This window comes from Onychomys torridus, chromosome 2 (genome assembly GCF_903995425.1).
Source record: "Onychomys torridus chromosome 2, mOncTor1.1, whole genome shotgun sequence".
NCBI classification, from domain to species: Eukaryota; Metazoa; Chordata; class Mammalia; order Rodentia; family Cricetidae; genus Onychomys; species Onychomys torridus.
Window position 1 is genome coordinate 81,784,945 of NC_050444.1, and position 12,705 is coordinate 81,797,649.

Here is a 12,705-nt window from a genome sequence, read left to right on the forward strand (position 1 = left end):
ACCCTCTTAGGTCTTGTTCTCTCAGTCCGCTCTCTGCCCTCTTCAGGTCCTGGCCCTTGGCCCTCTCTTTGTCTTTGTCCCACCCCTCTCCTGGCCAAGTTCAGTCTACTTTTTTCTCTCCCTGCTCTGGATTCTTCCAGATTGCTTCTGGCTTTCTGGCTGTACTCTCCCTCATATGTACAAAAAAAAAAAGTTTCCCGTATTTGGAGTGGTCATGTTGTCAATTTATACATCTGATGCCGAACCCCTCAATTTGTACTGTGCATGAAGATCACATGATCAAGGGTGGTGCGGAGGTTTGAATAAGAATGGATCCCATAGGCTCATAGACTTGAAATATTGGTCACTAGAGAGTGGCACTATTTGGAAGGGTTAGGAGGTGTGGCCCTGTTGGAGGAAGTGAGTCACTTGGGGTGTGGGTGGGCTCTGAGGTCTCAAAAAGCCCATTGCAAGCCCAGAGTCCCCCTCTTCCTGCTTCTTGTGGATCTGGACATAGCTACCTCGCCATCATGTCTGCCTGCATGCTGCCATTCTCCCCACCATGGTGACAATGGACTGAACCTCTAAAACTGTAAAACAGATGTTTTCCTGGATAAGAGTTGCCATGGCCATGGCGTCTCTTCACAGTAATAGAACACTGACCAAGACAGATGAAAAGGAAAAAAAAAAAACCTAGGAAAAAAGTATAAGATCTGGGGGTACGTGGCTTAGCCCCGCTGCCATTTTCTCATCTTTCACCAATAATTCCCTCCGCTGTGGGGGTTTAGGGAATAGGAACCTCAGGCAGAACTGCTCTGCCTCCTTCCTAGCAAGAAACACATCTTCCTCCTGACCAGAAAGAGCCTTTTAGCAACTTGGGCTAAATCACTCCTGCCCCCCCACCAGGCTTTGCAGCCTGCAGGCACAGATAGGCTGGGAGGTGGTTTAAGCTTCTCTGCAAAGTTCCTCTGAGGTTTCTCTCATTTCTGTTGCTCTTTTGGAAAAACCTTATTTCAATTAGAAACAGCTAAATGCTTGACTTCAAGGGAACAGTGGAGCCAATTATTATAATGCAGTCATGGGATGGAGTATTATTATGAAACTCTTAGAGATTGTGCTGAGAGGGTTTTAATCACTGCACATGGGAAGACACAAGTGGAAAGTGTGAAACACAATACAGTCTGCACAGCTTATTAATCAATCATCTAAAGAGTTGTAGAGAAAAGGGTGGGAGATGCTAACCGATGCCAACAGGCCAGTAGTCCACCGGCTAATGAACAGACAGTGTGGTTCCACCACATGACAGGATGTTATTTAGCCATGAAAATGAGCTTACTGATACAGGCTGCATTATGCTAAGTAGAAGGAGCCAGTCCAAGGGTCACATACTGGGTGATTCATGGACACACAGTGCCCCGACCCCGAGACGGAGACAGAAGGATATTAGAGCTCCCAGGCAAGTGGGATCCATGACTGCTGGAGTGGCTTCAGACATTGGACCGTGCTGGTGAGAACGCTGGAGCGTGGAAGGCTTGGGAGTCACACCTCAGAAGAGGTTAACAAGGGGCTGGAGAGATGGCTCAGGGACAAAGCCCTTGCCACAGAAGCTTGAAGATGGAAGTTCAGATCCCCAGGACCCAAATAATGTCAGCAGGAGTGGAAGGCACCGTCAGAACAAACTGGCTAGCTGTACCAACCAAATCGGTATGCTTTGGGTTCAAGTGAGAGACCCTGTCTCAATATATTAGATACTTGAAGTCAACCTCTGGTCTCCATACATGTGCGCGCGCACGCGCGTGCGTGCACACACACACACACACACACACACACACACACACGTATCTACATATATGTGTGTGTGTGTTTACATGTTTCTCATGACACCCCCAAACTCTGATAGCCTGGTTGTCACCTACCAGACTCAGCTAACAGCTCCCAGGCTTATCAACGATGCAAGGCCAGGTGTGTCCAGCTGCTGCAAGGACCTGAAACAGCTGTTGGAGCTAGTGTCTCCTACCCTGTCCTCTTCCCTGCCCCACCTGCTCCACACCTGTTAATCTCTTTCTCCATCTCTCTGCTTGTGAATCTCAACTCCACACTCATCATACTGGGCACGGCTTGGTTCTGAAGCTCCTGTCTGGGCATCGGGCATGCAACTGGCTGGCAAGTATTTGCTCACAGAGCAATCGCTCTATAGGGCCCAGCCTCACAGACACTTTCTGTGCGTGGCCGCAGTGGGCTTCCTTTTGGGGCACTGACGGGCTCTCCTGAGAATGACTCTCAGTCATCCTGCCTGTGTTCAAGCCTGGCTTAGCCATGTCTTAGCTATGCGACCTTGGGTAAGTCACTGGACCTCTCTAAACTTCACATTGGTGGACAGGGATGAGACCCATTGCCTCTGGAGTTAATGGAGTCAATGTCGGGAAAGCGGCAAGGGCAGGGCCTTGTGATAGAAACCCGGGACAAGGCTCACTCAGTACTTGAAGCTCCTCCCAGCACCTCTCACCTACCCCCTACCCTAGGACCTCTCCATCTCAGGGGCGGGGCTTTGATCCGCTTCCTCCAGCGTCTCTTCTATATAGACCTGACATTTCAGACACGCCTCTCTTGGTCCTCAGCTCCTCACTTGGTCTGTTTGCCCTCTCTCCTCTTCTTTCTCACTCTTCTCCTCTCCCTCCTCTCGTGGCCTTGTTCAGTCTGGACTCTTCCAGATGCCTCTGGCTGTTCTCTCCCTTCTCAGCCACACCTAGGAGCAGTCATGCACTCATTTTCATTCAGATTCTCCGAGTATTACAGCGGCACACTAATGATGTGACACCTCTCTAGACTCCCAGGCCATTTATTCCTCTTCCTATTACTCACTCAATCAGAAGCAGTTTCCAAGCAGAACCTGCATTTCCGCAGCGTGTCACCTGGGGTAGTTGAACTGTTGTCCCCTCCAACCACTGAGCTGTCACTGTAACAGTATTAGGTAGATGGGACCTGTGGGCTGGGGATACAGCTCAGTTGATAAAGTGCTTCCACAAAGCCCTGGTGCCTTTACCAGCACACCATAAACTGGCTGCTGTAGTGCGGGAATACAATCCCAGGACTTGGGAGGTGGAGAGAGGAGCGTCAGAAGATTAAGGTCGCTCATAGCTACATGGTGTGTTAGAAAGAGGCCTGCCTGGTCAGCACAAGACCCTGTCCTTAAAAACAAGATCAAGAACAAAAACAAAGAACTTGAGCCAGGCCCTGTCCCTGGACACCTGGCAGGCGCACCACCATCTCTACCTCAGGTCCCCATCCTCAGAGGGCTGGCAGTGCACAGAGGCCAAGTAGCAATGCAGCATTCTTCTTTGTAAGGCCACAGGGGTACAGGCTAGGACAGCCACACTGATAACAAAGGCCAGTGTGCAGACAGGCAGCCTGCTGTCACTGGGAGCGAGTCAGGATTCAAAGAAACAGGTCAAAGCCCTGCTCAAGTACTAAAAAGGTGGCCTTACACTTTGGAGCCGGGGGTGGGGTGGGGGGTGGGGGAGTGGGGGGTGGGGGTAGAGGTGTGTGTGTGTGGGGGTGTTCCTGTGGGTGGAGCCTCTGGAACCTGCCCCAGCTAGCCCACTCACTGGTTTGAAATGGGCTCAGAGCAAGCTGCTAGATCTGATAAAATGAGGCCAGGGCCATCAACTCCCCACTTCTCCCCCTCCCAACTGCCTGAGGACAGCTAGAATGACTCAGAGGAGACACCTGGAGGGGGCATGGCCTGCAGGAAGAGGACAGGGAGGTGACTTTTCTAATAGTCATGAAGAAGCCAGTAGTGTCCCTGGGGAGACCAGACACACCCCACAGGGAAGCATGAGGCAGAGACACCATAGACACTGCACAGCCTTAGGGAGTCATAACCCAGCCATCTGCAAAGGCAAGCCCATCTCTTGTCCTTCCTTGCACACTGAGAACCACCTCAAAAAGGCACCATGGTAAGAGCTGCTGGAACTAGCTAGAAGGTCATGAGAGGGAAGAGATGGGAAGGAGATTTTCAGGACTGGATCTTCTTCCTTCCGATTCCAGCTCCTTTACCTAATAGCTGTGCGACCTTGGGCAAGTTGCTTAACCCTTCTGTGCTTCAGGTCCCCATCTCTAAAGTAGGAATAACATCAGTGCCTCCTTCCTCACTGGCCTAAAGCACAAATGCTGGTGATTGCTGTTCGTCTGGAAAAGTCAAAAGATGGATCTGCCCTGGCACTGCCGTCCCTTCTGTCATTTCCGGCTTCAGTATGAACTGCTGGAACCCTCCAGGTCCCAAACCTTAAAGCAAGACACACGGGAACCGGACTAGCTGCTGGTGTGCTGAAGGCACGTCGGCAGAGTGTTGGGGAGCTTGACATTGGGTGCTTATCACTTCTGCGCACATATGTGGGGTTCCCAGCCAGACATTGTGTGACTGTAGGCAAGTGTCCACCTCTCTGGGCCTCAGCTGCTCATCTTCAATGGAGGCTGGTAGGCTATCTAACAATGAGATTGTTCAGGACTCAGCAGGATGCCCTACCTATCCCCTGCCTCTCAGGGGATTTGGGCTGTCCCGGTGTTCCATGGCGGGTGAGGGGGTGGGGGTGGGAGTGGGAAGTACATACAGGTAGGAGAGGAAGCAGTGCTCTGCAGACCTGGTTAGGACATGTTTTCTCTTCCCTACAATGAGCAAGATTATTTCTGCAGTTGGAAAACACAATCATGTTCTAAAATAGCGTTACACCTGTTCGGTTAGAGCCTCTGTGCCATCTCTTATAAATGGGCGGTGATTTGTGTACTCGGCCCTTTCTGTAATTCCCTCAGTACAGAGCCAGGCTCATGAATACACACTTCATTCTCTGGCTGCTGGGCACCCTCTCAGGAGCACTGTGCACACTGAATATACTTCATTTATTTACCTCTTGGCTTGGTTCTGATTTAGTGCATCTTTGCCTTCTGGTACCCGAAATTACAAGCTTGGGCTGGGGATATAGCTCAGTGGGTAGAGTTGCTTGTATAGCATACACAACCCACTATGGTGGATTCCCCAGAACAGCATGAAGTGGTTGTGTGCTACAGGCCTGTGATCCCAGCACTCAGGATTAGAGGAGGTTCAGAAATTGAACGTCATCCTTCATACAGAGTGGTCTGAGGTCAACCTGGGCTACACAAGAACACACCTCCCCCGCCCCACACACACACACAAAGACAAGGTTCAGTGCGTAGCCAAAGCTGGCCTCAAATTAGTACTTTTCCTGATTCAGCCTCTAAAGTAACGGATTACAGGCATGAGCCAGCATCCCTAAAATAAAGTCATAAAAAGAAAGAAGTCACAAGCCTATCTTAGATCTTCCCTACGTGACATTAGTCCTTTTTACCAAGAACCTAGGTTCTTAGGTTCTTCTTACCTGGAGAACAGTACTCATAAACCCAGACATGAGTTGGCAGTGTGTGTGTGTGTGTGTGTGTGTGTGTGTGTGTGTGTGTGTGTGTGTGCGCGCGCACACGTGCGTGTACGCTATATGGGGGTATCTCTGCCTCCAGCCCCTCCAGCCCCTCTTCAGTATGGCTCAAGGCACCACTATGTGTTCAGAGCATAATTCATGCACACACATGCCATGTGCCCTCTGTGTGGTTCTGAATCCGCTCCTCTCTGTGTGAGCTGACTAATCCTTCAGCACGGGGGTTTCCCATCTTCCCTTTTCTGTAAGTCTGCAATCCTGGCTCCTGTGACCTCGGACTAGCCTATCAGATGATTTTCTTGGAAATGACATGGTTTCAGAAGTCTTAATCCACACTCTTGAGGAGAAGGAGCTTGCAGCTAGAGATGCAGAAGGAAGCTGAAATGCTTGACACCTCCACCGTCCCCCAGTTCCAGCTTCTGCTCCACGCCTGCTTTCCTGTTGGCAATACTTGGAAGGTTGTGGAAACATTAGGCAGTGTAGCTTGGTCGGAGTATGTCTCTAGGGTCTTTATCCAGTCCTGGTGACTCACCTCCTTTTATGGCTGGTGCTTTCCCTGCCTAAGGTCATTCATACTTTGCCTTATGCATTCCTCTAGTGCAGTGGCACCCAACCTGTGGGTCACGACCCCTATGGGGGGGTTCGAACAATCTTTTTACATGGGTCACCTAAGACCATCTCCATATCAAATATTTACATTTTGATTCTTAACAGTAGCCTCTGTTCACTTTCTGCTGCTCTTTAAAGTTGAGGACCACTGGTCTGCACACAGATCTCCAGCTGCCCCAGCGCCACCTACTGAAAGGACTATGGGACTGCCCTTGTGTGCTTGGTGTTGACTACATTGTTGGTGGGGGCAGGGTTTTGCTGCTTTTCGGCACAGGCTGACCAGGAATCACTACCTCAACCAAGCTGGTCTCGAACTAGAGGCGCTTCGGCCTCACCCTCCCTGAGTGCTGGAAATACAGGTCAAGCCACCGGCCCGGGCGGCTGACTGCATCCTTCCACCATGCTCAGTTCGTTCATTCCAGCTGTTCTTTTGTGGGTTCTTGACAACTTTCTGTGATCCTTGGAAAATAGTTTCGTTTCTTTTTTTCCTTTTCCTTTTCTCGACTTAGTGAACTGACTACAACTTTGAGAATGCTGCCGAATCGGGTGTTCAGGACATTTTTACCTTTCTGCAATCTTAGGCAAAGACACTTAGCGCTTCAACATGTGAATGAAGCTTCACAATCCAGGTTTGCTAGATGTGTTATTTTAAAATGTTATTTTTGATTGTGTGTGTATGGATGGGTGGTGGTGGTGGTATGTACACATTAGTGTAGGGACCTGTGGAGGCTAGAAGAGGGCATCATGCCCCCTGGAGCTGGAGTTACAGGCAATTCTGACATGGTTCTTGGCATGGGTCCTATGCAATAAGTGTTCTTCACCTTCATTGACTCATTTCCTTCAATCCCTAGTTCACTAAGGGTGTGTGTGTGTGTGTGTGTGTGTGTGTGTGTGTGTGTGTATGTACATGTACATATATGTATGCACGTGCATCTGAAGATCAGAGGACACTAAGTGTCTTATGTGATTTCTCTCTACCCTAACTGTCACAGCGGGATCTTTCACTTGAACCTCGAGCATGCAGATATGGCCGGTCCAGCTTAGCTAGTATTCCCTGGGACTCTGTCTCTGCCCTAGAGTGCTGAGATTGTAGGTGGCCACCACACCTGTTGCATTTATGGCATTTATGTGTGTGCTGGGGGTCCCAGCTCCTGTCCTCACACTTATGCAGGCTGAGGCACTTTACCCACAGAGCCATCTCTCCAGACTCTTTGTTCCTGGTGGATTTGATGATGTTCTCCTAGGGGTGTTAGTACCTACATTCACGAAGGACCACAGTCTACCACTTTCTTTCCTGGTACTGGGCTTGCTTGGTCATCGGAGTATATCGTGTTGGCTTCGTGAAATGATCTGGGAAGCACACCCTCATCTGTTTGCAAGAAGAGACTATACGGTACTTCTGGCTGAACCTCCTGGTAGCTTTATCTGTGAAAGGGTCTGGGCTTGTGTTTTCTTTTGGGGATGGTTTCTAACTACAAACTTACCTTCTTTGACACATAGCTTAGGTATACAGATTACCTGTTTTTCTTTTCCTAAGTGTGAACAGTTTGTGTCATGCCAGAAATCGGTTCATTCATTTTAAGTTGCAGACGAAAAGGCAGAGCACTGTTTTGCAAGATGCTCTCAGACTCTCGAGAATTATACAAACACTAGGCGATTCTCTCTGTCATCTTAATTATGACTGCCACAAAATCAGCTAAGATTCCTTAGCACTGCCAAGGAGTCCATCACAGCATGTTCTTTTGAGCTGAGTGTTTTGCCTTTTTTTAACCATTAGGAATTATATAAATGTGAAGACAGTACGTATGTTATTTTCATTATGATCACCATATGATCAACAGTGTTTCTAAGGTACTACCATGCCCTCTGCTGCTTCTCTCTTAATATTTGGCCGAGTTCGGGTTCCCAGAAGCACATGACACAAAGCCTATCTGAAGGACTTTCATTTACCAGCATCATATAATAATAAGTATACTCTTCTCTCACCCAGAGGGAAGAGAGGGCAGCCATGGGGCCTGCCAGGTTCCTCCACTCCAGCAGGATTCTGGGGGACATGAGACAAAGCCTGCAAGGCCCAGCTGAATGCTGGGAGGGGTTCTGTGGGCCCTCCTCACAGCCTGCCTTTCCCCTTCCTCAGGTATAAATGGGTGAAGTTGGAGGCTGAGATGTGAGCATTGACTGGCCTCTGCCATTTGCCTTCTACCTCAGAACCAGAGAAGGACTCTGGAACACTCTCAGGGAGCCTGCATTGAGCAGCCTCACTGTGGGCAGTAGTGCCATGCAGCCTGCTTTAGCACAAAGCAATCTGCACTGAGGAACAAGGGCTGGCTGCCCAGTTCACGTCCCATGTGGGCAATAAGTTTACTAAGATGGCTGATGAATCTTGTTGACCTGATTAGACATAAAATGCCACAAAAACATACCTCTGGGTGTCTAAAAGGGTGTTTACAGAAAGGTTTAATTGAGGTTTCACCTTACATGTGCATTGTGTCTTTCCATGGGCTGAAGTCCTGGTCTGCATCCTGCCTGTGGATGCAACGTGACCGGCTGCCTCACACTCCTGCTGCCACGATGGATTGATTGTACCCTCACACTGTGAGTCAAAATAAACCCTTTTCTAAATTGCCTTTGTCAGGCCTTTAGTCATAACAATGAGGAAAACAAACTAATACCACAACTAACACCACTTTTATCAACATGCAAGCTCCGCTGTGCTCAAGCTGGGATGCAATGGAGAAAGGGCTCAAGATCAGAGCTTGATCAGGGGCTGCCCTGGCCACAGTCCTTCCTTAAACTCACAAGCCATCCTGAGCACCAGCTATGTGCAGCTGCTCTGCTGTGGGCAGGAGCATCAGGGAGAAGTACACCCTAGGTTCTACCTCTCACAGCCGGGAGCTGGGACACTTCAGACACATAGACTACTGACATGTGTGGAACCAAAGGTTCTACCTTGCAGAGCTATATGAAGATCTGACTGGATGATGCAAGCAGGTTTCCTGCCGCCTGGTGGGTCCCCAGCACAGGGTGTTGCTCTAAGGAAGCCTGATCCAGGAAGACCAGGTGGGCAGAGCTAGAAAAGCTAGTCTGCGGAGGGGTCAGCCCAGTCCCATGAAGGCAACACACAGCCCAGGTTCCCTGATGGACCTGCAAAGTGCAGACTGTCCCCTGTCACTAAGGGACTGTTTCTTCTCCAAATGCATGCCAGGCCTGCTCCAAAGCCATAGTTTCAGAACAGTGGTCCCACAAGTGAGACATTCCCAGGAACAAAGGTCCTGCTCCAAGGATCCTATCTAATAGCAGCCTGGTCCCCATGGTGGGGAAGGGATGGGCTCCCAGCCTGGACAGACTCAGCAGAGGCCATGGAGTTGGTCAACCTGGGGGAGCATCAGTAGAGCAATGGTAGAACAAAGTATGTAGCTACAAGGGTCAGAAGGGCCCGTGCTGGGATCCCTGTGTGACCTAACCCTGGGAAAGTTACTGTACTTCTCTAAGCCTCAGTTGCTCATCTGCTAAATTGTGCTGTGAAGGCCCCCACCCCCATCCGCAGGGCTATGGAAAGGATTAAATACAAGCAGATGTATCTAAATGTTAGCACCATGTCTCACTCATAATAACCCGTCAAATGAATGGCAACCGCTTTTACGATTGCTTCTGAATGCCATTCAGTATAGGTTGTCTTTAAGGGAACAAAAGAGGCTTAGTGGTCCGCTTTTTGGACGGATTGGAGATTGGCTGAGTATGGGAGAGCACTGTAAAAAAAAAAAAAAAAAAAAAAAAGGAGGAATCCAAAGATAAACGGTGAAGGGGGTAGAGGCTGTCCCTGCTGGGAAGGTAGACAAGCTCCAAGCTGCACAGACCACCCCTGGGTTAAATGCTGGGGGTCTGGCTGACCTCAAAAGTGTTTTTCCACTCAGGGCCTGGGCGTCCTGCCCCCTCTCAGGACTCACACTGGGCCCTGGAAGCTAAGTGGGCTGAGCAGCTGGAAGCCCTGTGGAAGGCGGCGTTTTCCCCTCAGGAGAGCACTGCACCACAGCAAGGAGCGCTATTTACAAATAAAGCCTGTTCTGGCTCTACCACCCACACAAGCGGGCCCTTTATTCCATTTCAATATGCCTAATTCCACGGAAAGTGCACTGCAATAAACAGAATTAATCAGTGCTGGATGCCCAAGTGAGTGTGGGCAGGTGTCAGCACAGGCAAGGGGCCTGTGAGGGAAAGGAAGTGGTAGCCACCATTGAGCGCCTCACTGCTGAGGACAGCATTGGGCTTAACTGAAGGTCGGCAGTTTGCAGGCAAATTACCCAAGTGCCCGAAACCACCTGACAAACTCAGGCAACGAGAGAGTTTTACAACATGTGTCTCTTTGCTTTTTTCTAACTAAATGAACAGAGTATCTGTGGTGCCCATCTTCCCAATAGAATATAACTCCTAAAGGTCAGAGACAGTGTCTGTGCCCCCCCACCACCATGTGCACTGAGTGTGTGTGTGTGTGTGTGTGTGTGTGTGTGTGTGTGTGTGTGTGACCCAATGAGGTTCATTACACTTACAGGTTCAGGAGTAGGGATTTATTTACATGTGCAATTAGACAGTAGTCGCATCACTGAAGAAAATGTCTCTCCTTCCCCCAGCAAACATTAGCTGCCTAGGGCTGGAGTGGAGCCTTGTGATCCCCTCTCTATAATGTAATGTTGATGGGTGCTGCAACACAGCCACACAGACAGGAAGATGTAACATGAGTTGCTAAATGGTCTTATTAATAAAAAAAAAAAAAAAAAAAGAAAGAAAGAAACAAACAAACAAACAAAAAACCCCAAAGCCAGACACTGGGGTGAAAGCTGAAAGATCAGAGAAGCAGAGCAAGCCACAGCCAACCTCACCTCGCCAACTCCTCAGCTGATCCTGTTTCCTCATACCTTATACACCTTTCTCTGCCCTGATATCACCTCCTGGGATTAAAGGCGTGTGTGCTTCCCAAGCAAAGGCATGGGATCGCAAGTGTTGGAATTAAAGATGTGTGCCACCAAGCCTGGCTCTGTTCCCAGTGTGGCCTTGAACTCACAGAGATCCAGACAGATCTCTGACACAGAGATCCAGACAGATAGGATTAAGGGTGTGTGCCATCATTGTCTGGCCTCTATGTCTAATCTAGTGGCTGGCTCTGTCCTCTGATCCCCAGATAAGTTTTATTGGGGTATATAATATATTACCACATTATAGCTTATGAACAGATTATTGCTGACAGTTCTGGAGTCTGGGCAGCTCAACATTAAAATGCCAGTGGATTCTGTGCCTGGTGAGGATCCCCTTGCTAGGTCACTGATACCATAGATGAGGGTTCCACCCACATGACCTAGTCACTTTCCAAGGGCCCCAACCCCTGACCCCAACACTGAAGGATGAGGATTTGGATATGAGAATTTTAGGGAGACACACAGTCTAGACCCATATTTACTACAATAACTAATGATGTTGTTAGTTTGTTTCTTTTTCATCTTTTCAACATCCCTGAGGCAAGTGTGTTCCTTAGCAGGGACAGGAAGGGTCAGGCAGGTGGAGGAGGCTGCAAGGTAACACAGCCATGAAGGAATGGCGTGGAGTGGGACATGGCACTGTCTTTCCCCCATGGAGCCCAGAGCACTTTCCAAATGCCTGTATTTCCCAAAAGCTTACTTTTGCCTCATTGCCCCTATGACAGTCTGTTTGCCATGCTGGGATTCGGGGCCTAGTGGATCCCAAGATACATTCATGCACACACTCACATGCACACACTCACATGTACACACCAGACCCTCTGTTGCAGACACCTCTCCCTCTGACTGAGCTTGGGCTGGTATTCATTTAGTGACCTGTGGCCAATCTATAAAATCGCTCAGCACTGCATCCCATTTCTTCCCAGCTTGTTTTGTCATCTCCCTCTCTTGTCCCAAAGGCCTGGCTCAAATGCCACCTGTGCTCACCATCAGCACTCTGCATCACTATGGACCCAGCATCTATGACTGCTCAAACACATGCTGTCATGTATCACAGTGATCTGGGTCCTGGGCCAGCGTCCTTGCATGCAGAGTCTCTGGCTCTGGTTATCCCTAGTAAGGTGTTCATCACTGCAGATTATACCCTGGGCTTTGGGATTTAGTCAAGACTCACTGGGCACAAGCTTTGTTTCGAGCCCCATCTTAGATCAGTTGGTGGGGACCACTTTATATCTGGAAGAACCTGGGGACACTCACCTCACTCCACCAGGAAGCATGAAATGATGCATGTGAAGTACTGGGCACACAGCTCTGCTGAGAACATGAGCTAATTAATCATGCAGTTTTGGTAACTGCTGGTCTGGATTGGATACTAGCCCTGAAGCTGCCTCCTATAACCACAGCCTACCTCATAGCTAGCTTCCTCTCTTCTGCTCTCTGCATGTGTCATACAAGCCCTGGGGTCAAGGCCATCATGGCTATCAGCCATGTTTGCAAAACAGCAGTCTCAAAAGAGCTGGGCTGGCCCACTGCCTAGTGCAGTGTAGGAGGCCACCCTGCTGCTGCTCAGAATTGCACATTAGAGACCCAGTAGTCAGCAGAGGCTTCCCAGCTGATCCTGTCCTCATCTGGACCAACCACCTGCTTTGCTGAAGTAAATCAGCTACAAGATCTTTCCCACCCACATCCCCACACATGCA

At 49.4% G+C, this 12,705-nt stretch overlaps 1 protein-coding gene across 6 annotated transcripts in view; it reads right to left on the minus strand.

Annotated features, from left to right (window-relative positions):
* The window catches only part of Whrn (whirlin), an 87,385-nt gene that overhangs the window by 39,215 nt on the left and 35,465 nt on the right, over positions 1-12,705 (minus strand). Inside the window, exon 4 of one of the 6 annotated variants that reach the window (XM_036177938.1) lies at positions 12,263-12,316. The exons of the other annotated variants lie outside the window; for them this stretch is intronic. Coding sequence (XP_036033831.1) covers positions 12,263-12,316 — 54 coding nt within the window. The remainder of the gene's footprint in view (positions 1-12,262; positions 12,317-12,705) is intronic. 6 annotated transcript variants of the gene reach the window in all.